At 42.8% G+C, this 26,753-nt stretch overlaps 1 protein-coding gene and 1 long non-coding RNA gene across 3 annotated transcripts in view; one reads left to right on the top strand and one right to left on the bottom strand.

Moving 5' to 3' along the window:
* Window positions 1–26,753, top strand: part of LOC144798450 (uncharacterized) — a 1,486,395-nt gene that overhangs the window by 887,504 nt on the left and 572,138 nt on the right. The gene's annotated exons all lie outside the window — the stretch shown is intronic.
* The window catches only part of PARD6A (par-6 family cell polarity regulator alpha), a 355,509-nt gene continuing 347,172 nt past the window's right edge, over window positions 18,417–26,753 (bottom strand). The window contains exon 4 of one of the 2 annotated variants that reach the window (XM_078669324.1): window positions 18,417–23,832. In XM_078669324.1, the coding sequence (XP_078525450.1) occupies window positions 23,012–23,832 (821 nt within the window). In that variant the 3' untranslated portion in view covers window positions 18,417–23,011. Of the gene's footprint in view, window positions 23,836–26,753 lie in introns of both variants that reach the window. The other variant, XM_078669323.1, reaches the window with a different exon arrangement.

Here is a 26,753-nt window from a genome sequence, read left to right on the forward strand (position 1 = left end):
CACGGATTGCCCAGAGTGATCGTGTCGGACAGAGGGTCCCAGTTCACGGCACGGTTCTGGAAAACCTGGTGCGCCTCCTTACACGTCAAGTCTGCTCTGTCCACTAGCTACCATCCACAGACAGACGGCCAAACAGAAAGGCTCAACCAAACGCTCAAGCAATACCTCAGGTGTTACATCGATCAGGGGAAAGAGGAATGGGTGGAACATCTGTGGCTAGCCGAAATAGCGTACAATAATGCCACGCATAGCTCCACGAAGGTGTCGCCGTTCTACGGCAACTATGGTCATCATCCCAGGTTTCTCCCATTGGCACATCCAACAGGGGCCAGGAGCTTGCCGGAGGCTACCCGGAGAGCAGCCCATATGAAGGAACTGGTGGGGCGTACTCAGGAGTGTTTGGCCAAGGCCAAGGACAGGTACAAGACCCAAGCGGATAAACACCGGAGGCCTGGTCCATTGTACAGGGCAGGAGACTACGTATGGGTTTCGTCCCGCAACATGCACTTCAGAAAGCATAGCCTGTTTCACCCTAAATACATTGGTCCGTTCCGCATCGAGAAGTGCCTCAGTCCTGTGAACATGAGGCTGTCTTTGCCCTCCTCCATGAGGATACATCCAGTATTTCACATATCCCTTTTGAAGCCCTCGGTGTCCTCTCGGCCCCCTGCTCCCGTGGTGGTTCAGATGGAGGACAACCTGGATTATGAAGTGGAAGGTATCCGAGATTCGAAGTGGAAAAGAGGCAAACTGTGGTACCTAGTGGCATGGAAAGGGTACGGTCCGGAGGAGCAGACATGGGAGCCCGTTGCGGGCATCTCTGCCACCCGGTTGATTGCGACATTCCACAAAACAAATCCTGAAAAGCCTGGCCCGTCGGTGGGAGCCGTGTGAGGAGGGATGTGCTGTCATACGTCTCCCAAGGGCGCGTGAACAACGAAGAAGGAAAAGCAACACAGCGCGAACGCCGCGGACTACACTTCCGGGTTCGCGATACCGGAAAGGACTACAACTCCCGTGAGGCAATGCGCGGCTCATGCGCACTGCACACGGGCAGTATTTAAGGAATGGCGGCGTCCGCGGACCCTGTTGATTATTGCTGACGCTACGCCGAGGCTTCGTAGCAAGGTAAGAGACGGCGTTCTCCTGCGCTTGCTTTCAGGTTCTATACAGGGGAAGCTCAACCCCCCTACCCAGCAGCCGCTAGTCCAGTGCGGCGTCTCCCTCTAGTGCAGGCGAACTCGTTGGAACCAACGGAGCCTCCCAGCGCTGTGAGAGTATTCTTTCGGCACCAAGCAGGTGCGAGCCTACCTTTGTAGCACAGTGAGCGATTCGAACTGTAACCGCTCCAGAACTGATTCATACACTGGGGAGCTAGTGTCTTAACTGCTCGCTCGGTGTAGCTGACTTGTGAACTATCCGTATCACTGAGAGCAGGCTGAACTGTAAAGCTCCACGCTCTGGGGACACAGTGAATTAACTGCGCTCTCTGAGAGGCGAACCCATCAACGTGGGTTTCAAGTGACATATGGACTAACTGACTTTGGGTCCTTAAACCCTGGTGAAGCTAACCAGGATTACTGTACCCCACGTTGGAGAGTGCCAGGACTGGCATTCGTGCGGGGGACGGTTTGAAACCGGGTATTCGATTGGCATTTTCGGCCATTGCAGTGTAAGGTGCCCTCCGTTGGAGAGTGTCTGGACGGGCACTCATGCGGAGGACGGTTAAGGAAGGTAGAGAAATATAGGGTGGCGTTAACCCTGTGTTGTGCTTCTAGGGAAATATATACCTCCATTGAAACTCTGTATTACCAGTAAAGAACCCTCAAACCTTTTCCTTGAACTGAGTCTGCTTTCTTCTAGTACAGGAGCGCCACGAGAAAACCTTAGGTCCACACCCAATCCCGAGGGCAATCAGGGATTACAGTTCATGATCCTGTTTATTAACTCTCCTACTCCCTTCTTTTCTGTCCAAACCTCTTTTTCGAAATATAGTCCATAACTTCTGAGTAGGTTCCCCATCTATTTCTTCTATTCTCACCCCGTCCTTCATTAGAGCTGTAAACAAATCTCGTCTAGACAATTTGTTATTATCTGTACGGACCTCAGATCTAGAGGGTCTTTCTGTCTTCATCCATGCTCCCAGATCGCCCAACTCACGCACTGCCTCAATCACCTGCGCTAAAGTGTTTCCTGTTTGATTTGTTAACAATGTCATCATTACCTGCTTATAAGCAGGAGGAGCAGTATGAATGATCTTATTTCTTACAGAAGTGTTAAGTAGCCCTTCCATTAGTCTGTGTGCAGTAGAAAAGAAAAATAGAGGTTTTCATTACCTCTTCCTTTAATATCTGTGTCGCATCTCTCAACGTATACCATGGCTTTTCATTTACTGGCCAATCTGATTCAGTCGGGTATTTATGACTACATCCGGCCACAGCCAATTGTAATAGGCTAATCTGGTCATTAAGCCCATAGTTTCTGAAATGTTCCTGAATTGTCGGATCTGTGCTTCTCGTGCAAAATTTCAATGCATCTCCTTGGTCTAACATTACGCCTGCAGCACCCAAATCATAGATGCGAACCATCCATTTAAGTAAGTTCTCACCAGGTCTCTGCCAAAACCTGTCCAAAATATCATTAATCTCTTGTTGCGTAAAATCCTCCAAGCTGTATAAAGCTAGCCCCTGGGGATGTTGTGGACCACCCTGCAACTTTCACTTTCTCCGATGTATCGGCTGAGCATGCACCTCTCTACGCTCCTCTGATTTATTTTTGGTCTCAGTCTTAATAGGCTCTGTTTTCTTGTCCTCTTCCTCACCCAAACCTGAAAACTCTGAAGAATCCCAAATATTTCCATCCCACTTCTCGGAATCCCAGTCAAGCCCTGCTTTTGCAATGACTAAGTGTACCTTCCTCTTACTAACTCTCACTCGTTGTGGCAGGCCATTCCTGCCCTGATACTTATTTCACAGAAATTAAACCTCAACAGGAAGCCCTTGCATACAAAAACATAGCAGGTGCCGCAATTGAAGCTCCACTTCTATAATGGACAAAAGATCCTGACCTCCTGGGCTTGACTAAAGGAAAGCAGTTGTGTTTTCTCTGCAGCTCCACATTGTAAGACATTCTGAAATGCTTTGAGGAGGTTAAGGCATCGTTGATCTATTGGAGCGCAATCTGTAGTGACTGTAATGAGTTGATTCTTTCTTGTCCTTACCTGATGGGAGCAGAGACCATAGTTCTCCCTTTAAATGACTACGAGTATACAAATGTGCAAAATCACCTGAAGCTCCGCCCATTTGGCCCGCCCCTTTCACCTTAGTAGTATGCAATGCTCTTACCACCTTTTGCCAGGATGATAGGCAGCTTACCAAAAGGTCCCCAGCGCATTTCCTGACGATTTTGGTGACGTTTTCCTGATGCCGAGAAATATGAGGACATCTCCACCAAACAAAGAAGCGCTTACTTAATATACTTAAGAGGAAGGACCCATGTTTGGAAGAGATTTACTTCTCTGTAGTCTTGTTGTCTCCTCTATAGAAGGATACAGATTTCTGGATGAAGATGCATGAGAAACAAATCACATTGTCAAAACGCACACAAGGTCACTGGCATGGGCGTAACACAGGCCCCCGCAGCCCCCGCGTTGTGGGGGGCCCCCGTGTTCCAGGGCCCCCCCCCCCGTGTTCCAGGGGCCTCCTCCACTTATGTTACTCCTGCTATGGTTTCACCTCGCCGTGGCCTCACCATAAGTAAATGATGCGCAGATGTCTGAGTCAGCATAGTCTTCACTCTTATGGTGAGGCATAGGGTGGGGCTGGTGACCCTTGTCATGCGCAATTAAAAGTGCGCGTAACGCGAGGCATCCCGGGCCAGAGACAGACGAGAGTGTCTTCTGCTGCAGCTCGTGCCTGCCACTGAAGCTGCAGAGTGCAGACCAGGCCTCAGGTGAGGCTATTGGAGGAGCGAAGTCACTCAGAGGGTGAGGTGGGCTGGGCAGCATACGGCCGCATGCATCATGGGGCCGGTATGCCAGTTAGTGACTGACCCCGCAGTGTTTCACAGGATGTTGCTTCAATGCAGATTGAATCCTTTCCTCGTAGCTATGCAGACCTACGAAGTGGAAACTTGATGTGCTGTGTACAAGGACGGGTGGTTGGCAGTTGGGTTTTCTGGGCCTGGCATCTGGCTGTTTGTTCCCCCTCAAGAAACATATGCTTCAAAGCCATGACTGTCACTAGCAAACTTAACTTAAATATTTACAGCGATGCATGTGAGAAAGGGGCTGTGAGAGATGAGGGGCCCAGTTGGACTGGAGGGTGGGAGTGAGGGAATCCGTGGAGAAGGAGGTCTTTTAGGGGAGACGGAGGAGGGGCGCCAAAAAAGAGTGTTGCACCTGGTGCCACCAGCGCTAACCCGCCCTGTTTACCCACATAGTCCGAGTTTCTATTAGGAGCATTGGGACATTAAAGAAGGCTTGTCACAGAATTTGCACACATCTTTACATGAACGTTTCACATTAATGAAATAAAAATACATGCAATTTTTAAAATGCACGAGGCCGGTTTCGTTATGAACATTTCTCACAATCACATAAAATACACCGGCAATACCTGGCAGACAATGGGTCAAACAGAAATGCATCTAGACAGATTCTACTCGAACTCTCTGCATTCCACGAATGAGACGATGGAACAAAATCGTATAACACAACATTTTGGGAGAGTCACAAATCTCACCCCAGGACTTAGTAAACTGCACCCAAATTTAAGACGTTCTTTCAGCACGGATGACGTGGGCGGGTAGCTTACAGAGGAAGCTTTTCATTGTAATAAGTGCTGAGGTTGCAAAATGTCCTTTATACTTTGATTTTGGGGGCGCACAGAGTATAGTTTTCTAAATCGCAGCCTTCGCAGAAGCACTCAGTGCTCCAGGCCCTTGTTTCCTTAACAAATCGAAGCCAAACTTCAACCACTGACTGCAGACGGTTGCAAGGTCGGAGGTCAAGCTTTACAAGGCCTGTTACTTAGTGAAACTTCTCTTTGAGTGCCTTCACATTAGCACAGCCCCCTCATGAAACAGGCTGTAACTTGATGGATTCTCATTGGGCCGCATTTTTGGGCCTTTGTTTTTCCCCCTCAAGAAACATATGCTTCCCTGGGTGTACCTCCCCAGCCATGACTGTCACTGTCCCCAGCAAACAAATATTAACAGCAGCATAGAAATACGCCCACACAAATCTTCACAATGTTAGCATCCTTTCTGGTCCATTCCCTGACTTCTCAAGGGTGTCAAGGAAAGCAGTTAGTTTGAAAGCACAAATATTTCCGAAGCCATCCAGACCCCTGCTGCTGCTGACGTCAGACTTAAAGGAGGGGTTGGGGGATGGGGAGCGGTGAGCCCGAAGCAGGCAAAGTCGTTCTGATGGCTGTTTGAGAATGACTTTTTATTAGTTTTGATTTAAAGTATAATCATAGAAAACATCTGCACACTGGCTGTAAGATATAAGCCGTAACCATTTGTCGTGCAGCATAGCCCAGTCAAAGAAGCATTAGCATAGCCAATAAGTCAGGCGTCAGCTGCCTACTTTTTGCTTTTCCATCTGTTTGATAATGCTGTTACATTTTGTGTCTACTTAAGTGCACATGGTGCAAGTCCGGAATGTGGTCACCGACTGAGAGGTAAGCCAGTAACAGAATTGGGCTGGCCCAGTGTCTCAGGCTTTCTAGTGCAGCGGCCAGGACAATAATATGAATGACAACAATCAACCAATGGCTGAAAGCCCCTCAAACCATCTCGGCTAACGCTAGACCTATACAGTAGCATTTACAGCTCTGCTTCTCCCACACCTCAACTCCTCCCTCTCCTAATCACCCCCTACCACAGGTACCAGTGATGTTTGAAGAGTGCGAGATAGTAAAGATGGAACAGAACCATCATGTCCAGATATTGGAGTATCCGCCCATGTATTTGTTCGCCTAAACAGGTTGAGGCGAGCAAGTGCAGAGACCTCATGCCAAGTCTCATTTATTGCATCAACTTCTCGTGTTTAATCAGCTTTATTAAAGACAAAATGCATAATAATAAGTAGATCTAACAAAAAGAACCTAAGACATGGAAAATATGCATTTTGAAACAACTATGAAATACATAACTGCTATTTATATTTCATAAATAATCTAAAGGAAAAGGGCAGTGCTCTAGGGCGGTGTCACCGCACCGGGTGCTAAATTTGGGTGGGGGCGTCACTTTTGCAACTATTTTATCATTTTAAAAGCCCCTCCTGCTGTGGTCCTTGCCTCCAGCAATGTCAGGCATCAATTAAAATGTCAAGATAACTCCAGTGATTAATCCACTTCCTGGACATAGGCAGAGGTTTGTCTAGTGGAAGTTTTGCCTCATGGTAAGATAGAGCAATGGATTAATGTCCCTGCTTGTAAGAACACGTGCCATGTAGATCACAAAGTGCACATAATGTAAATAGGTCAGTGGGTTACTGCTTTTGTCAGAGAGATCATTTTGTTACTTGCAGTTTATATGTTAAAATCCTAGCATAGAACAGTGAGCGATTAACTGTCATCAAAGAGCTGCATGCAAACTGCAAGTTATATATTAGAGCTATATGTTTTTTTGCCCAGACTTTCATTATTCTGATTTTGCCAAAAGGGTTCATTTGGGTAGAAAACAATTCTTATTATTAAATAGAACCCCTTACAATGGTGTTACCTTTTATAATTCTGAATTTGTACTTTTCCAGAATAAGGACTCTTAAACTAATTTGCCTGCCAGTATTTATGATGTGACTCCTATACCTTGTAGTCCTGTCTGATGTCACATTTTCTATACACTGATTTACACACATATGATTCACTCTGTGCAATTTGTGCATGATGTAAAGTGCTCAGACACTTACACTGGTGTGAGGGGTGCTAGAAAACTAAATGAATCTGAGAGACATTGGTTATGAAGATTTGAGGGGCACTGTTAAAGGGTGCTTGTGAGGGAATCGATGGCAGAGTTGGTCACTGGAGGGGCGCCAACATACATTGTCACATAGGACGCCACCAGTGTTACAGCCGGCCCTGGAAAAAGGGGAGGAACAACGATGAGGGAAGGGAAAAATAACAATATACAATTGAAAAAAAAAACAGGAGGGTAGCATTTATTAAACTAAGCAAAACATACAGATTAAGGAAAAAATATATAAATAATAAGGTAATGCAAACAATGCATCAACTTCTGCTGAATGTGTGTTCTGTGTGACTGGTATTGATTGTCAACCTTTCCATTGGCAATGCATGCTAGACCCTTGTAAATGTAAATGTATTGCGACTTATATAGCGCACGTATCACCCGAAGGCATCAAGGCGCTTGCCTTGGGAACCCGTCCTGGCTTTTCCCTGTGAGATAACCCCTACTGGGTATCCTCAGGGTGAAAGCCAGGCATCCCGCAGCGGGTGGGCCGCCGTAGTGGAGATTAAGCAACTATTGCCCAGAGTTGCAGCGTGGGACCCCATGATTAGAATAGGCACCGAGGCGAGAATTATCGAGTCCGTGGACACGTTTGGGCTCAGGACCCTGCCGCGTCGGGAATTGAACCCTGGTCCCGGGCCAGACCTCTGCATCAGGGTCTGCCGCTCTAATCAGTGAGCCACACTCCTCAATTGTGACCCAAAGGGAAACAATCTGTACCTTCCCTTACTTCCATATCATGGCAACAACTTGCTTTGGTCGCCTTGCTGTGCGGTAGTGCAGGGCTGAGTCGTGGGATGTGATCCTATCTAGAGTGACTGCTTGCAGGCCCAGAATGAGAGTTGCTGGTTCAACTGGCACCAGAAACCCCAGACTCCACTTACAATGGCTGATAGCTTCTTCCAGAATTGTTTATCACTGTGGTTGATTGGGGTATGAGACCTGGTCAAGAAGGAGCCAAAATCCTAGTCGGGGTGAGAGGCAGGCAAACCCTAAATTAGCCTGTGCGCACCCTTCTAGTAGCTTGGCACAGATCATTCAGGCTTAACTTTAGAGGCTGTGTGTAAAGTGTGCAACAGTTCAAACCATGGGCGTAACACAGGCCCCTGTGCTCCAGGCCTACCTCCGTGGCCGCGCAGCCAGTAAGCACTACACTAATCCATCTGGGATGTGGTAGGTTACGTAACGTGCGTTACGCTCGTCGTCGTTGCACATCGCCGCAGCCTCATCATAAATTAAATGGTGCGCGGCCTTCACCCTTAGGGTGGGACTGGGGCAGGTGACCATTGTCATACGCATCACGCAACTAAAAGTGCGCATGAGGTGAGGCATCCCGGGTCAGAGACGGCTGAAAGAGACCGTGCAGCCATCATTTAATTATTGCTAGCCCTTGGCTAGCCTTTCCCGGTCTTCTGCTGCTTGCTTGTCCCTGCCACTAAAGCTGCAGGCCAGGCCTCAAGAGAGTCTGGGATGCCTTCAGAAATCCTCAAAGCTACTGAAGAGGAGTTATTTGAAGCAGCCATGACCCTGGCAGCTCATTACAAAAAAGACTAGTCCCTCGAGTTTTCACAACAACTCATCGCTTTCAAAGCAGCATTGAAAGAACAAATACAACTTATTTCAGGTGGCACAATAAAGGATCTGGCTGACCTTTTATTTTTGAGAAACAATGCAATTTTGTCCAGTGTGTTTTAGATGTGACAGCACTGAAACTTTTTCTTACAATTCCAGATACTGTAGCCAGTGCAGGAACGTCATTTTCAAAGTTAAAATTAATCAAGAACTATCCTGACATCAGAAAGGTTGTCAGGACTTGCAACTTTAGGCATCAAGAAGGATCTGACAAAAAACTTAAATGTGAAAGCTCTAACAGAATAGTTTGCACCAAGAAAGGCAAAGAGGCAAACGTTCTTTCAGTCAAGTACATCTCTCCAATTCAGTGACCAAGCACTAGTAGTCTTCAGCCACTAGTCTAATTTGCCATTCACTCTTCCTGGTGTAAGCAGCCTTCAGCCTTGTGTCCACTTTTTGAGCATTGTTTTCTGCTGTACCAGACTTCAAACTCTGCAACTAATATCATCAGGCTCCTGCAAGTACTGTTCCTACTCATAGTCTGATTTTCTAAATGTATCTGCCCCTTGAATGCTATGAAAAAGCAATAAGTAATATGGTATTCTGCCAGTATATCATACTTTAAATATTGTGCGCTTATATATAGGCTACCTCAATATTCTGAACATACGTTTTATAGAGTCAAGAAGAAATGTATTTAGCTTAACCTGAAATATGTGCCCCCATGACATTTTCTTTTGCACAGAAAAAAGGGGCATTGTTTGAGTAAACAGCTTTGTTTATTTTACTGCTGAGCTTGTTAGTATTTTGCCAGTCACTTAAATATTTGCGCCTTTATGCACAAACCAAGAGGGCCCACTTTGTTTAGACTGGTTAAATGTTCATGCTGCTAAACTGGTTAAAGTTTTTACCACTTAAGTTGAAATATGTGCCCCTTTATGCACGAATAAAAGGGGCATTGTTTGACTGTACAGGTTTGATGTTTATGCTGCTAAATTGTTATTGTTTTAATTTGAAATGTTTGCACCTTCATGTACAAACCCAAAGGGCATTGGTTGACTAAAGTGGTTTGATTTATGTATGCTGCTGCCTGCTGTACTTGTTACTGTTTTGCCAGTCACTTTGAAATAGTTGAGCCTTCAACAAGGGAGTTGTTAGCCTAAACTGGTTTGATTATTGTATGGTGCTGTAGTTGTTATTGTTTACCAGTTGCTTTGAAATACATGTGCCTTTATGCACACACCAAACTGTGAGTTTGTTTGACTAACCTGGATTCATTTTTGCATACCGCTGGGCTTGTTTTTATCATGCACTTCGAAAGTATTTTCACCTTGATGCAAGACGAAAATTGGATTGTTTTACAAAACATGTTTGATTTTTGTATATTACTGGACTAGTGATTGCTTTATTATAAACTATGAAAGTATTTGCACTTTTCTTTTGCTTTACCAACAACAGTTTGTATAGATTATTTCATTAGATACTTGCTGATATGGTTTATTTTTATTCCAAATGCGGTGTTATTTATGGTGTTGCTTGCACTTGTCTGTAATACATGTGCCTTAAATCTTGCATTTAGCACTGTTTATACTACAGAAATGATAAATCTAAACAGACTAACATCTGCATCAATGTTCTGAAGCATCCAAACAGTTTTCATTCTCAGCCTCGTTTGCCTGCTTGTTTTGTAATGCTTACTAATACAGACAATGTGGCAGAAATTGCTTCCTCAGTTCATGTTATTATCATGCACAACCCTTGACAGTCGCAAGTGTGTGACATGCAGATAATTCACCAGTCTATTTATCTTGCCTTTCGCAGGATACTGAGTTATATCTTGTGTACTTCTCATGTATATTGTCAGCCGAGTCTATGGAATTGTAGGTTTTGGTTTGTCTCTCAAAGTTTCAAGTTATTGTCCATTAATGTCAATTCTAATTCAGACCCTTCATAGTTGTTGTTTGTTCTTCAGCCATAGGCAGTTCCTGAGACAATAGGATCACTCCGTGGCATTATTCTGATATCTGCAGTTCCTGAGACAATAAGATCGCTCCTTGGCATTGTTCTGATTGCTGCCTCAGTTAAATAAACTGCTTTTGGCAGTGTTGTTACCAATGGCGTTGAATATATGTTAAGAGTGTTTCCCACTTTCTCATTAGAACTTTGAGCAAGACAATATAGAAGCATTTCATTAAATTTTGGAGGTTTCAAATCAAAATATACCGGATTTGTGGGCAGTGGGGTAAAGTGGTAGGTGGTGGGCCAGGCCACCGGGTGCGGGGGCCCCCCCTCCATGTTCTTTGCAGGGGGCCCCTTCAAGTTTCGTTACGCCACCGGTCACTGGAGACATTTTCTCGTGGTCCATTACGCAGCTATAGTGTAGAATATGCAGTAGATATTTACCCAGTGAGGTAGCACTTACTAATGAATCAGTAGAAAGTACCCCAGTTGGGTAGACATTTTGTGCAAAGCTGTGGACTCTTCGATAAAGGTGCAGATGAGGTTCTATTCTGGCGCAGTCATTCACACAGCTACTGATACACCCCTACAGACACTCAGACAACCACTCACATACCCATTCTGCCACTCTCAGATCTGTCCACAGACCCAGTCACTCACACACTCACTCACCGACCCATACAGCCTCTCGATCACCCCCACTCGCACTGACCCATACAGCCCACATTGACCCATACAGCCACTCAGACCCATACAGCAACTCACAAACCCACTCACCGACCTATCCGCTTCTCTCAAATCCACTCTCAAAGGTTACAGTGTGGAAATAAAATGTGAAAAACCTTAGAAATTCAGTTCAAAATCCAAAGGTGACAGGGTTTGTTATAGTTAGGAAATAACAATTTAAAAAAATATAGAAAAAACAGGTTACAGGGACATTATAGTTAGGAAATAGAATTTTTAAAAATTGAAATTCACAGAAAAACAAAGGTTACAGGAATGTTACAGTTAGGCTCATATTTCATTCGTACAAAACCAGTGAAATTCAGCAGTTATTCTTACCCCAGCTAACTATAACGTATATCCACTGCTTGTGACCTCACATATTACTTCACTCATGACATTGTTAGTGACATCACTCATGACATCATCCACAGAACTACTCACACACACACCCACTCACACCACATGCAACCTCTCAACTACCCATTCACATACCCACAGAACCACTCACTTACCCATACAACCATTCACACTCCCTCTCATCCATAGGACCACTCACACACCCACACAGTCACCTCTGCAAGCACTCACAAAGCCACTCACTCACCCATACAGCTACTTACACACACACACACATTCAACCACACAACCACTTACACTGCTATTTACTCGTGCATACAACCTCTGAACACGGCCATACACTCACCCATGAAGATACTCACACAGACATCACTCTCCAGTACAGCCTCTTACACAGCAACCAAATACCCACTCAAATAGCCAAACATTCAGCCATACAGCTAGTCATTCACCCACTCACTCACTTACCCACATAGCCATTCATACACCTACTCACACATGCATGGAGTCACTGATTTAGCCACCCACCCATAGAGCCACCCATACAGCCACACACCCAACTACACAGCCACTCACACACTCACTCATTCACCAATACAGCCACACTCACAGCCCCAAATTCACCCATACAGCTCCTTATAGACCCACTTATTCACCCTTACAGCTACTCACCCACCCACTTATTCAACCATACAGCTACTCACGAACCCACTTATTCACCAATACAGGCACTCACACACCAACTCACATACCCATATAGCCACTCACACACCCACTCACGGATACAGTCACACAGACACTCACATAATATATGTTAGAAATAGTATCACTCATTAGAAGTACACAAAGTATACTAATCTAAGTTTTGTGGTACCTTGGTATATATTTTTAGCTCTCATCAACTTTTTAAAAACACTCACAATCACTGGAGGATGTCATCAGTGATGTAATTCGAGAAGTCATATCATTTGATATGTCATCAGTGATGTCTCTGACCATTTAATGAGTGATGTAATATGTAATATCATAAGCAGTGCATTGCGGGGGGGTAAATTATAGTTAGCTCTGGAAACTATAACTGCTGAATTTCACTGGTTTTGTAGGGGTTAAATCTGAGCCTAACTTTAACGCCCCTATAACCTGTTTTTTCTGTGAATTTCTAAAGTTTTTTTAAATTTTGTTTCATAACTATAACGGCCGTCTTCTTTGGGGTTTTTAGTGAATATATATATTTATCTATTTTAGGGGTCTTCAAACTATGTGCCGGACCCCCCTAGGGGGATCTCAAGTGTGTGTGTCGAGGGGGGGGAGGCGGCTGGATCTGGACAAAAGGAGCATGATGCTGATAACAGCGCTTTGTTTTAAGCTGAAAAAAAATAGTGGCAGTAAGTCGCTCTGTAATGGGCCATCACTAATGTTTTGTCATGTATATACTAGCTGAGAGTATGTGTTAAAAGGGTAGGGACTCCAAATATTCTTCAAAACCCCCACTCCACTTCTAATAATCACACTGTAGATACTTGTACGCGTTAGTAAGGCGTGCCTGACTAGAACAGTATGTTTGGCAATCATGTATTTGATTGCATTTTTAAAACGATGAGAGAACTTAACTGCAATGTTTAAATAACTCTAGACATATTTAAACATTTTTAAACAGGTGTGCTCTTGTGATCAGGCAACACAGTGCGAATTGTTGAAGTGGGCTGACTCATTGCCCCATGTTGTATGCCAGGGGTCTCTCAAACTGGAGGGTGCCTCCCCCCCCTCCCTACGGGGGCATCAAGTTATCCCGGGGGGGGCGCCAGGCTTGGACTAAAAGAAACATTATGCTGGTAACAGTGCTTTGCTTTTAGCAGAAAAATCGAGTATTAGTCCTCCGCTCTGTAATGGGCCATCACTAACATCTTTCGTTATTTATTTCCTGGCTGGGAGAAGGTGTCCAAAGGTAGTGTTTTTGGCAATCATGTATTTGATTGCATTTTTTAAATAGTAACAGAACTTAGTAATAAGTTTAGACATATTTAAACTTTAACCGTTTAATAGAATAATTGTGAAAAATGTTGAGGGGTGCCCCACTGCTTTTTTTTTTTCCTTCACTTAAGGGCGCAGAATTAAAAAGTTTGAAGGCCACTGTTGTATGTGTATGCTGTGGTGGGCAGAAGCAACACGTGATTGATAGATGAATGAATAGGTAAATGGATGCAGATGGTCGATCCAAAGCTCCTCGATGTATATATGTATCTTTTTTTATTTCTATTTTTTTTTATAACATGAGGCTCGAGAAATAACTAAAGGTGCCAGTAGGCCAAGCCTAAAAAATTATCGTACTATAAAACTAGCTCTTAGCCATGCCTGTAACAAGAAAAAATATCGTCATTTGTCTTTTCGAATACAAAAATAGCCACACAATCTTCTAAAGAAATATTTATTTAGCAAAAAAGAACAAACACTGACATTTAACAAGGACATAACCACATTAATAGGAAGTCTTGTTATTGTCCATCTTCTCCGTCGTCAAGTAAATTCCTGACATTCCTATGTGACGCAGACTGATGTTTTATCACTGGCACGAGGTTGTTTCCTCCAGGGTTATTATCAAACTCAATTTAAGATTATAGGAACTACGTGTTCCTTGGTGCTCTTTACGATGATTTGCAAAACGTGTTGACAGTTATTTGTTCCAAGCCACAAAATCTCGGCATGTATTACCTTGTGATATGTGTATTAAATAAAAAAGCAGCAGTGAAGAAAATGTGTCATCGTCCATTCTTTGAAGTTCCCTTGTGTAACAAAATCAAATAGTCTGATTTAGTGCATTATTTTCAGAATTAAATACCCCAAAACGTTCAAGTTCTTTGAGATTAGAATGCTCATTCAAAACAAAAAAAACATCTTTTTAAAAATAGTTCATTTCAGTACTTGTACCGTGACCGTAAAAGTCTTGTGAAGGGTGTATCTTGTGTTATTTTAAGCAATATATATTTCATTTATTTAAGATTGTTATATAGTGTGGCTCTTACTACTAGTTCAAAAGGCCCACTTCGCCCACCCTCCTAATTCAACCCCCCCACCCCCCGATAAATACCTGACCCAGTACATTTTATATTAGAAAAAAACACATTTTAAGTTAAGTTCTGATCGATTGGCACCCTTGAAAACGTTTCACCAGAAAATAATTTGTGACCGGGCTTCCGTACTTAAGTCGTTGCCACTTGCTGTGACTTTTCAGTGTCAAATAGATGGCAGAGGCTACAGCAAATAAAGCTCCCTGCAAACTGTAGTGTCTCACTCGTAGTAGGAATGACACTTCCCAATATGACAGTCCATTAGTGCCAGCTGTCTTTGCAAAGTAAAGTGCATGCATTGTGGATCAAAACAATAGGAGCAATTTGTCTTGTTAGTGGTCAAAGCCTAAGCACAAATATTTTACAGAGGTGCAAATACAAAAAAAAGTTCCAGAATAGGTTGAAGTAAACTTTTTGCTGCTACTGAACATTTTGGGTCTCTGAAATATCAACAAAAACAAATCCACATCCTTTGAACATGTTAAAGAAACCATCAATTTCTATCATAGGGACGAGTTAACCCATGTTCCAAGTCATGCGAGTGAGTCTCTGTAGTCCTGTTTATTTCTTTCCATTCTGTTGTTTGTGGGTGCGGAGTACACAATTATATTTTTGCTGGCACAACAGGACGAAAGTCATCATTCAATGACAGGTCTACATTTTCTTATTCAATTCGTCCTTGGGTAAAATGATCCTAGGATTGTAGAAAAACATTATGGTGAAAAGTAAAATAGCTGAGCTTTGTGGGCTTATTTCTGCGATAAAACATTTTCTGTCCAGATTTAATTAACTGGAATTTGAAAATAATTTTTGCAATCTTTCATAGTATTCGCAAAGTGTGACAGAGACTGTTCTGAAGTTTTCAGTAGCAAAGTCTTACAATTTGGCATATTCTCTCCCCCAAGCCATAAAAAGACAAAGAGATAGGACAACCTTCAAGAAAGACCCTTGTCAACAATGCAGCTGTTTGGGGCATTGAGTACAGACACCTTAGATCCTTCATAACTAGATATTGCAAAGCAGGAACCTCTGCACTGCTAATTCTGTGACCTTGTCCCCTACTCAAGCTGCAAAGGACAAAAAAGTGCAGAAAGGGGTGTTAGTGTACACTGTACAGGGTTCTCAAACCCCTTGAAGTAGCCTAATCTACACATCATGCATTAGAATCCACCAACCATGGTAACAATATTCTCCCAAGTTAGCAAAAACATTCAAATTATTGTTGCTGTAGGGGCCAGAGCATACCTTATACAAGTAGTCGATACACCCACATCATATGAAAATTCCCTTTTGAGCTCTTGAGGCCGGCCAGCTTGCCCTTCTGTACACTACTTCAGTCATGTTATGAAAAAAGACCAGGCGGGAAATTCCGTGATTTCTCTACTATTCCTTTCCAGTTAAAAAAAATTAAAGCCACATAAAAACAATTGTCATCTCTTTGTTTAAATGTACCTTGTCCTATGATGAGAAAACGATAAATACGAGCACATACTATTTTCTGTCTAGTGTAAATAAAAACGCAAGACTGCCTTTTAGAGACCTCCAGTACATGGTTGCCCCTCGCTTTAAAACATAGTTGATAACATTTAAATTTGTGTGTGAATTGCCTACACCTCAAATATACGTGTCTACTGTTTAGACTAATGTAGTAAAATCTGGGAATTACTTCAGTGAGTATATGCAATATCACTCAGGAACATGAGGTGCCATTCCCAGGGAGATAAGTTACTCTCATGGGTCACTCCTGCGATTTCAGATGCATAATTAATTCAAGACTTTCACATTCGTATGTAGACTGCTACAGATTGCTGCTGAAAGACCCCATGTCATCACCTAATTCCATATATGTTTTGAGCCAATAGCAGTTTGTCGACGGAGATCGTATAGGCTCACGCCTCTACCACGAAAAGTGAGAATCCAAGACAAATAATGTAAAGGGGTGCTGGCTGAAAAGCCAAGACGGCTCAAAGAAGTCACAAGTGACAGTAGCCCACTTGGGAACAGATGTGATCCAGTTAAAATTGGCAAATACCAACCAGTCGAATTGCTGTTATCATAACTGACAAAGCTGTGAGCGTCAGCCTGACAAATGGGCCTATTGATGATATATATAAATATGGCATTTTAAATATGGACCTTCCAAAATATTGTATCCAGAATATAAACCACAACAATATTGTGAAGGTATGCCCACATTTATGCACCTTGACAAGATATATCTTTAAGGTACGTTGAATTGGAGTTAAAAATAGTAAATATATTCTTAGCGATATATACTTACCCTCACAATATTGTGGCTGACGATATACTATATACAATATTTAGTCAACTGATATTAAGTCATTCATTCTAGATCCACTCCTCCCCTCCTCCCCTGATAGACTTGTCAGTTTACGCCTACTGTCTTCCTTCACACATTCCATATTCATCACACACACGCTTTCTGCCCCTTCCCCCCTTCTCCCTTCTTTGTTGCAGTATTGAAAATAATATGGACATCAACAATTGTAAAAAAAAACAGACTGTGGGTTGAGCTACCTTTTTTTTAAATGTACTAGTTTTTTACCTCTTTAAACTTTTTTTTCCTTGATCAGTCACGTTACATTTCTTTTTTATTACTGCATGTTTTTCTTCTCGTTTTTCTTGAGTTTTGACTTTATTTCAGACTCTGGATTGAATACCCAAAACATTGGTGCTCTTTTCTCAATTTAGCAAGTTTTTGTTAAGATGCTTTCTCCACATTATCGTTCAAGGATTTTTTTCTCCAAGATGACAGAATTACGCCAATTGTAGGCACTGCTAGCCACAATCAAGATCAGACTGGCGGAAACCATTCAGTATGACAATTGTCACTCAAAAATATCAAGTTGTTTGACACAAATACACCACGGAGCAATTGCCTTGATTTGTTCTAACACAGTACTGCCAAAAGGTTCATTTTCGATCAAGAAACTTTCAGCAAGCTCTGGATTTGTAGCCAAAAGAGACTTCTCTCTGGGAGTTGTAGTTTTGAGGATTCTAAGTTGTGGGCATGGCATACTAGAGCTTGCACGAACTAACACTGGCTAGAGTTGCCTACCTTGACAAGAGGTCATAAAACTCTGTTGATCTTTGTACTATGATACACTGAGCATAACATAAGTCTTTTTATAGTGTCTTTCTAACTTTAAATTGTCTGAATTGTTGCTGTCATATAGCTATTCATACTAATATTGTAAGCCAAACTTCAGTATTTCAACAAGTAACCACTCTAGACAAGCACAATAAATACCACCGAAAATGCCCGCTCTCACCTTTTTGTTAGGCAAAGTCTTGAACCCCAATTTCCTTTTTCATGGAATCACAAGGAAATGAGATAACAGAAGATCACATAAGCAAGGGGAATTGTGTGGGGTCCACAGTGTAAAATAAAACATTTCAGGGAGTTGTCCTTTAATTCTTAATTTGTGTTGTCTCTTGCCAGTCTCGTTTTCCTGTTACCAGTATTGGTTCCAGGAGTAGCATCTTCAAAATGAGAGGTAAGGTAAGCTTCTTAAAAATGTAAGTTATGTGCAGATTATTAAAGACACGGGGAGTAATTGCTAAAGCTATTTGTGAGTAAGTTTGGCTTACTTAAACATACGCAAATAGCCTATTTTAACGAGTGCCAAACCACTTTTTGAACTAACAAAAGCTGGTTTAGTCCTTATGAACAAATTGACCAACACAAAGTTTTTACTGTGAATAATTCTACTTAGAGGGGAAGAAAATGGGCATTCCATGGCTGGAACAGGCTGTGAGATTTTATTCACAACTGTTGAAATCCCCGTAATTGGTGGGGTAATAAGGGAAGCGTTTCCCCAGAGTGAAAAATAAATTCCCAGTGGAAACAAAAGTTAGGAAAGCGTATTTGCACTCCCTTGACAGACTTTCACATAAGAAAATATACTCATGCAAAATGGATTTCACAAACTTTTTGCAGAAGTAAGCCTAAAAGTATGCAGAATTGCAGACAGTTCCACTGCCAGCAGAGCAGTCTTAAAGGCACAACACTCAAACAGTCTGTCTCCATTCCCCAGATAAATCTAAGTCCCACAATCTTCGTTATGGGGTATCAAAGGGTTAATCACGTCAAGGAGTATTTTTTTATATCTATGGGTAGGCTCTTTCTTGCCTTCTCCCGGCTAGATGCTTCAACTTCTAAATGTATGAGGGTGATAAAGAAATTATCCTCCAGTTGGAAGCAGCCAAGTTCCAACTTGGTATAGTGAAGGCCAAGACAGGACGGGAGAAACTGGCTCAAGTTAGATAGAATGCAACCAAAGCAACTGTTTCTACTGCCTCCTTTTTATATGAGCTTCACTAGCACATCCTTCCATACCGTACCTATTCTTGTGGGACTGTGGCAGTTACTGCTTTAGTTGGTTCAAGTTTGAACTACAGGAACACTCTGTATCCTGAATGGAATTTTTTTTTCTACTTGACCTCACGTAATCCAGAATCCAGTGGCCCATTAGATCACAGGGCCTGAAGGTTCAGTAACTACATAATAGCCTTTTTCTAGGCTGATGGTGATGTAGATGAAGATTTTATTATATAAACATGTGCTAAGATCCTCATACTACATTGATCTTGGATTCCCCTTTGCAACTGCGAAATAAGATAATCCCTGGTTTCGCCGCTAAGTTGATGTTGGCTAGAGATCTGAAAATCACACTGGAGGGTTTTGGCTTAGATTGAATAAGCTTCAGTAGAAAGTATATCGAGTTGGGAGGGCATGCCGAGGAGTTTTAGAGCTAAATGATGGAGGTAGGTGGAAATAAGAGGTGTGATTTAAAACGCCCTTAACCCCCCCCCCCCCCCTTTAAATGTCAAGGAGCATGTGACAAAACTAAAGAAATCCCTGGACCTGTTGTACTAGTGTTATTTGAAGCAAAGAAAATTCTTGTATGATGTCCAGAGATCGGGAGCCAGGTTTCAACAGTTAAATTTAAGGGCACTATGTAGTGGCCAGAAGAAAAAGCAGGAATGTTATGCTCAATATCCTATGTGCAGTGCTCATGGTCCTCAAATGAGCTGTTATGTTCATAACTGCCATGTTGCGTTGCAATAGGAGGGATAAGTAGCACCGGCACTGCAAACTGCGGTCATTCTGGCCCCAGTACTACAATTGCCTTCATCTGATTAGAGACTTCTATCTGCAGATTCCTTACCTGAGAATATTTCCCAGGCGTCAGGCTGGATCAGGAAAATCTTGAGTTGTACTTCTGCATGCCGGTAAATGGCATTGATCAGCTTTACATCGGTGTAGTTTGTGCCAGAAGTGACGTTAACAGCGTGTATATAGGCACCACACCAACACGCTGACATCAGTTCTCTTTCCACACCATCAGCACAGATGTAGAGAAAGTTACCTTTGTCCTTTTTTGGATTACCTTTTTAGACTTTTTGTTGTAATTCTTTTTGAGTTAACATCCCAGTGTGCTTTAGGGATGTCCCTTAAAAATCCTGTGGGATTTAAACCTTATGGATCCTGTCACAGGCCGATGTCTGTGACAGACCCCTACCTGGTTTGCTTGTGGTGCCTTCAGCCAGGTCACAACTCCAAGACCTTGCCCAGACTTTTGAGCGATGAACCTCAAGGCAGTCTGGCAGTGTGCCCTGATGATCCTGGTTGTCCAACAGGGATCTGCTTCTTGATAGAGTATGTACCAGATCTGGCGTTACCGAAGGTAAGTAATGTGTTCATCAAGTGAAAGGTTTGTGTAGTTGAGGGACAAGAGTACTGAAGGACCCACATTAGAATTTTTTTAGGCAACTTTTCATTTCAATCATTCCTACGCATATTCGCTTTTTACAACCTAAAGGAGTGGGGTATTTTGAGAGAGATACTTGCTGGAGCTTGAAACATGACTTCTTTTTAAGTGATTTGGACCAAGCAGTGAATACAACCTAAACAGGTTAGAGGCTGAGATCTGGTTTAAAGGAATTTGGTAGAATGCACATCAAAATGAGGGGCAGCTAGTGCCAATATGGTATACAGAACACTTTCGTTAAGGAAGTTGGCCTGAGAATGTACATAATTTTTAGGGATCTGAGCAACTTCTGATCACCACTTGGTCGCTAGGGTATGGTAGAAGCACTACACCTTTCTCGTCTTTTCTGATTCTTCCTGCAATACTAAAAATGTTACCACTGTGTCTACAAGTAGTAAAATATCCAGCACCACAGAAATTAACTTGCAAGTTATCGACTATTACTGGCTTGAGATGGTCCCGTGAATGTTAGTGAGGAGGATATGAGACAAAGGGTGCATACTCTTGAACACTGATGAGATAATTCTGTGGGTAAAGAACCCTCTGTTGAGATGTGTATGTAATCTGTTCAAATCTTGCGGTGAAAGACTGAGTCTTTTAATCTTCAATGGCTAATCAATGGAATACCATTTTCCATTAAAAATATCTGGACATAGAACTTTCTAATGAGAATTTCTCGATCTAAAAGCTCTAAATGACAAATGAATTGTTATTAATATCATATTTCTACCACCCACTATTGATGTCCTTGGTATTGTGCTAGTAGCATTAAACGTTATACCGTCTGTAACAACAGAGAGCTAAGTGTGCTGTCACCTGATTCACTGACCAGGGACCTGCATCTGCTTTCACTGGTGCCTCTTTAAAGGTTGCACTACTCCCACACACAGCTTAATGTTAATAACTATATAAAGAGTTTACAACAGTGGTGACCGGCATGACTCGTGGGTGGCGGGGCGGGAGCGGTTGGGGGGCGCGTGCGGGGGGGTTCGCAATGCAAAGAAAATGTGAACAATAAAATAAACACCTTGCCTCCAGGTCCCGCGTCTCTGCTCCTGCTCTTGTTGTTGGACTCAAGGACAGGAAGCCCAGCTAGGCTCCCCTAACCAATCACAACGCTGCAATGCAACATTGTGATTGGTCTGAGTGTCCTGGTTCGAAGCTCAGCCAGGGAATGGGGGCCTGGGCATGTTCTCTACACAGGCTGTAATGCAGCCTGCATGGAGAACAGGTAAAGTGCGCATGTTTTGGGCAGCCCGAGAGAGCCGGCCAAACAGTCATGTGCACTTAGGAGTAGGCAAACCACTCCTCCCCTGCTCTGAGAGTAGAGCAGCCCCACCCGCCCGCAAAGGAAACATAAAATGATAATAACTCAAAGTTATTAGCATTTTATGTTTTCTTTACTTTGTGCTGCCTAAAAGCATTGGGGCGACCTTCTAAATCTTATTTCTCAGCCAGTAGGTGTTAACATTAGGAAATTAAATGGTACACTTTTATATCAACGTCCGATGAATGATAGGAGAGTGAAGCCTGCTGGACTTTCGATTTGTGACCTGGAAGTCTATTGAAGTGCCTTCAGCCTACTCGGCTATAGTGAGAAAAAAGTCACCTAATAAACAGACAAGCTTTTGAAAGATCCCAAGTCAAGACCCCTAAAATTGCGCAGCCTCATGAAGGTGGTAAATGCAGCTTTGGACGCATAGCGACTGCTGTCGCATCACAGGGTCTAATCTCAATAATTAGCAGTGAAAGAAGGCAAACTAAGCAAAGGGTTGTGCAACGGGTATTCTCTGAAAAAGCACTAATATTCATGTGTTAAGTAATTTAGGGTTTTGAGTGCACTCGATGTGGTTGAGCTTGCTTCATGGCACAAATATTTTCCGGTGGAATTTCGATGTTAGCTCTCAGATAGGATCTTTCTTCCACTTCTTCTAATAACAACAACAGCCGTCACATTTTCAGGCAGGCTCCGAATGTTGGAATACTTTGAATTTTGAGTAATTCTTGGAACCCCTTATTCCATGCTTTAGAGTCCTGTACTACTACAAGAGATGTGGGGTGGTAATGATTTGGAAACATTGATTTTACAATCAAGGTGCACCTATGGACCTTTTCCTTATAAATTGTGGTATGCATGAAGTGCCCTATTAACGCAATAGGATAACTATGCGACAACTTCTTTGGTGGCCGGGTGTCTTCTCTGAGTTTAAGAACGGAAACTGTCTTATGGCTTTATTACAGCCGGGGCAGATTGTTGCCTATCTTTTGCCCCTTGAAAGTTGGAGGGCTCATTTTAAGGTGCTGTTAATGGGAAGGACAAAAATGCTACCAATATCATCTGAATCTATTGACACATATCTTGTACATATTTCCAGTCATGCCAATGTCTCCGTGTGAAAACATGCCCCCCTGTCACTTGTAAGAGGACCCTATTATGTCAGAACAGACACCTAGAGCCCTGTTCTGTCTCAAGACCTGAATTTTCTTTTTATACGGAGAGAGGAAGACTTTAAATAACACAGAAACAAAAAATACAACAGTCAGAGTTCATTCCCACAGTGTCTATAGCGTAATGAAATTGCCGTCCTCCCTCATGCTGCTTCCCCGTCTACGTGGCGGGGGTCCCGGACTCCTATTATGATTGTTCTGGAAATGCAGGGAAGCCTGCGAGCTGTGGAGTGAGCAGCTCTGCTGAAAGTTTTTATCCAAACCCCCATTGACACAGTGGTTGTGGTTGAGGACAGCTGGGATATATTGTAGACCTCCATCACTTTCAATGATGACATCTCCATCTTCGTCGCTATCCCCTTCCACTGTATTGTAGTTACTCATGTAGTGCGAAGCTGGGCTTGGGGTCTGCTGGCTCGAAGCACTGTCTGTGGACATGCCTGAGCTTCCAGAGGCTTTGCTGCTTCGGATAATATTGTTCCTTTGGTTAGCCGGCTTCACAGTGATGATGAGGTTATGACTATTGGCTACCATCATGTCAGTTACCTGGTCCAGGGATTTCCCAGCCAGATCAATGCCATTTACCTCCAGAATTTCATCATTGATTGCCAGGAGTCCTGTACTTTCTGCTAGTCCACCCCTTACTAAGCGTGAAATGAAAATACCTGGTACCTTCTCAACCCCATGAGGTGTGACACGGACGCTAATACCATCACGAATGTAGAAACCTAGTGGTTTGTCTGATCCATGCTTATGGAGCCGGACACGGCGGTGAGTTTCTGGCAGAATATCTACATCTATAATGGAGGAAACCTGACGGAAATCTTGGGGCATGCTGATCTGGAGGTGGGGCTTGGAGCGCTGATGGGTTGGCCTCAAGAGTCCTTTTTTCTTTCGCTGGAGTGAGTTTGTATTAAGCCCACTGTTTTCATTTTCTGCTGCAAAAGAAACAAAAAATATATATAATTAGCTGTGAGGTCATACAATAATTTAACCTGCTAAACAGTGATTAAAAAAGGAAGATTGGACCGTGAGGAAATCTTTGTAGAGCTCGGTCAAACATTGTAAAATCTAAATGAGCTATAGAAGTATGAGGCTGCAGGCAAGCTGTGATTTTGTGCAAGAGGTGTATACTGCGAGTGCAGAAGTGTAGAAGTGAGAAATAGAAGATGAGTGGGGTAATAGCCATCTAGCCATCAAACAAATGTAATGTCACCTTATAATGAAAAGCGTTACAGCAAACAAATGATGGACGGAATGCTGACAATACAAACATTCTCCCCCAGTCAAAAGATCTGGGTTAAATCCACCGTTCTGGGGTGGCGTAGTGGGCAAAAGAACAATGGATTTAACCCAGATCCTTTGACTGGGGGAGAATGTTTGTATTGTCAGCATTCGGTCCATCATTTGTTTGCTGTAACACTTTTCATTCACCCTAAGTGGGATGGGTATGCCCAGACGTGGGTCCATTGCTCACTGTGCCACTGGATTCAAGCTAGCCTGGCTGAAAAAGGGTGACATACCCTGAAACCAGTCCCATAATGCTTGTTTCGGGTCCAGGGAGGACCTGGCCTGCCAGTTCGGTCTGGACTGTTTCCATGAGGCACAGGGTCAAGACTGATTTGCATATGGCTAGGTCTAAACTGGTGTGGCGTAGTGGGCAAAAGAACGATGGATTTTACCCAGATCTTTCGACTGGGGAGAATGTTTGCATTGTCAGTATTCAGTCTATCATTTGTTTGCTGTAACACCTTATATTGAAAGACATTTAGAGGAGGAATTGTTATGGATTTATTATTTAAATCGGTGTTTTTTTTAAACATTTTTGCTTCTGAGGAACCCCACCATCACTATTGAAATCCGGGGACTCCACTGAGCAATTAGTACGATATGTAACGGTGCTTCAACTGAGGTCGCTAATCATCTGTACTAGATTCTGTTAGCTATACTTGAGCTGCTACCACGAATCAAGATAAGGATACCTACTTAATTGTTAGCCTCCAGTTTCAAATTCCTTCAAATGACACAGCGTTTAAAATTGTTTAAATTAGATTTCTTCTCTGTATATACTTTATCAATCGGACAGTATTATTTAATTACATGGCCCCAACAAAAGGATCACAGCGACCACCTTCTAGAAACAAATAAAATGGTACACAACAGTCTGCTCCCCCCAGCATTAACAACTTGGGTAGCAAATGTATCTTGGAAACTAACTGCTGCATTACTAACACCAAAAAGTATCAGTCATACTGATACCAGCTGTCGTCACCATCTTCATCGGTGGCTGTCTTTACTCAATCTCCTTTGATATATGTGTGAGAGAGTTGCCTTGTCTCCTAAAATGTAGTCACTCAATCCCTTGCTGTGGCAGTCAATTTTACATCACATAAATGTACCAAACCTAGTTCCACCATAAAGAGATAGTGGGTGAGTCCAAAGCTTTCCATTTTTGTGTGACTGAATAGAGTACCATGGGAGACCAGTCTACGCATGACAGAAGAAAGCGAAAACAGGTTCACCTACGCTATTTCACCCAGCAAGACATCAAAAGTGTCATATGGTGAATAAAAAGACATGATATCACTGATGTGTGAACATTTTTATTTCCTGAATACTCTAATGTAACATCACACCCACTACATGTGGTAGTAGGTATAAGTAACATCACAAACCCACCAGCACTTATCCGACCCAACAAATTTTACCCATAATCTTACCTGCAGCAGGGAACATTACAACATTACTTTGTATATTGACCGTATACTGAAGAGGTTGCTACCCGTAGCCCTATATTCATCAGAAATTTTTATTCACATCTCCTCTTCCCACCCCAACATGCATTGATCTTCAGTGGCCACCTGGTCTTTTCCAAGTGCTTTATATGATCAGGAAACTGCGTTGGTATGTTATTAGAGTGTTAATATGTTCTCTATCCTATTATGGTCTCTAATGCCATCCCGCTTGACCACCTCTTGTATAGCCCAATGTAGTAGTTTTGTCAAACGGAAAATACCTCCCAAAATACCTCCCCCTTTCAAAACAAGTGCGATTTTTTTAACAAACAAATATTTGTCCTTCTGATGGACATTGCTATAATATCCACCCAGACGAGGTGGCTCGCCGTTGGATTCTTTCCAAAAGCTACTCTGGGACATGCCGGGTGGAAAATTGGGGTTGAGAGGGAAATTTTGTGAACTGGCGAGGTCATACAGCTTAGCACCAAAATGCCAGCATAATATAAGTGGATTCTAAGAGGGTCCCTGTGGCTTTATGGTGTCCACGTGATATTCATTGAAAATTCTGCGATGGCATTTTGTAACGTTCCTGCTCTAGAACATATCAGGCTTGTCCAAAGGCCTCACATGTCCAGCCACTGCCCATTTTAATTGTGCAGCCTTGATATATCTTTCAGTATATGGAACCTCCAACCTTCCTTTTATAGGATGATTTAGGACTGATTTCTCAATCTGTGGTGTTTTATATGCCCTTATGAATGGCATTAGTTGTTGTTGCATTATCTTGAGTGTTGCAGCCAAGAAATGGACCAGAATAATCCAGGCCGCATACAGACGTCTTCATGTAAATTTATTTTTATGTAATTTACTCTGCATATGCTGTAAATCTTGGTATGATGAGTCAGAATAATCTGTTTATACAGCTCATTGGAGTGGATGCGAATGTCACTCACAAATGCTTAATCCTTTCATTCCACCAATTATATACCTTATCTAATATTGTAATCCTACTTTCATGTTCTCCAGGTGACACTCCTATACTTAGATTTATGAACATTTATTGTAAACCCTGATACTTCCTGAAATCACCAAAGTTCCAACATTAAGGGCCAGGCTAC

The sequence above is a fragment of the Lissotriton helveticus genome, chromosome 12 (genome assembly GCF_964261635.1).
Source record: "Lissotriton helveticus chromosome 12, aLisHel1.1, whole genome shotgun sequence".
In the NCBI taxonomy this organism is placed as follows: Eukaryota; Metazoa; Chordata; class Amphibia; order Caudata; family Salamandridae; genus Lissotriton; species Lissotriton helveticus.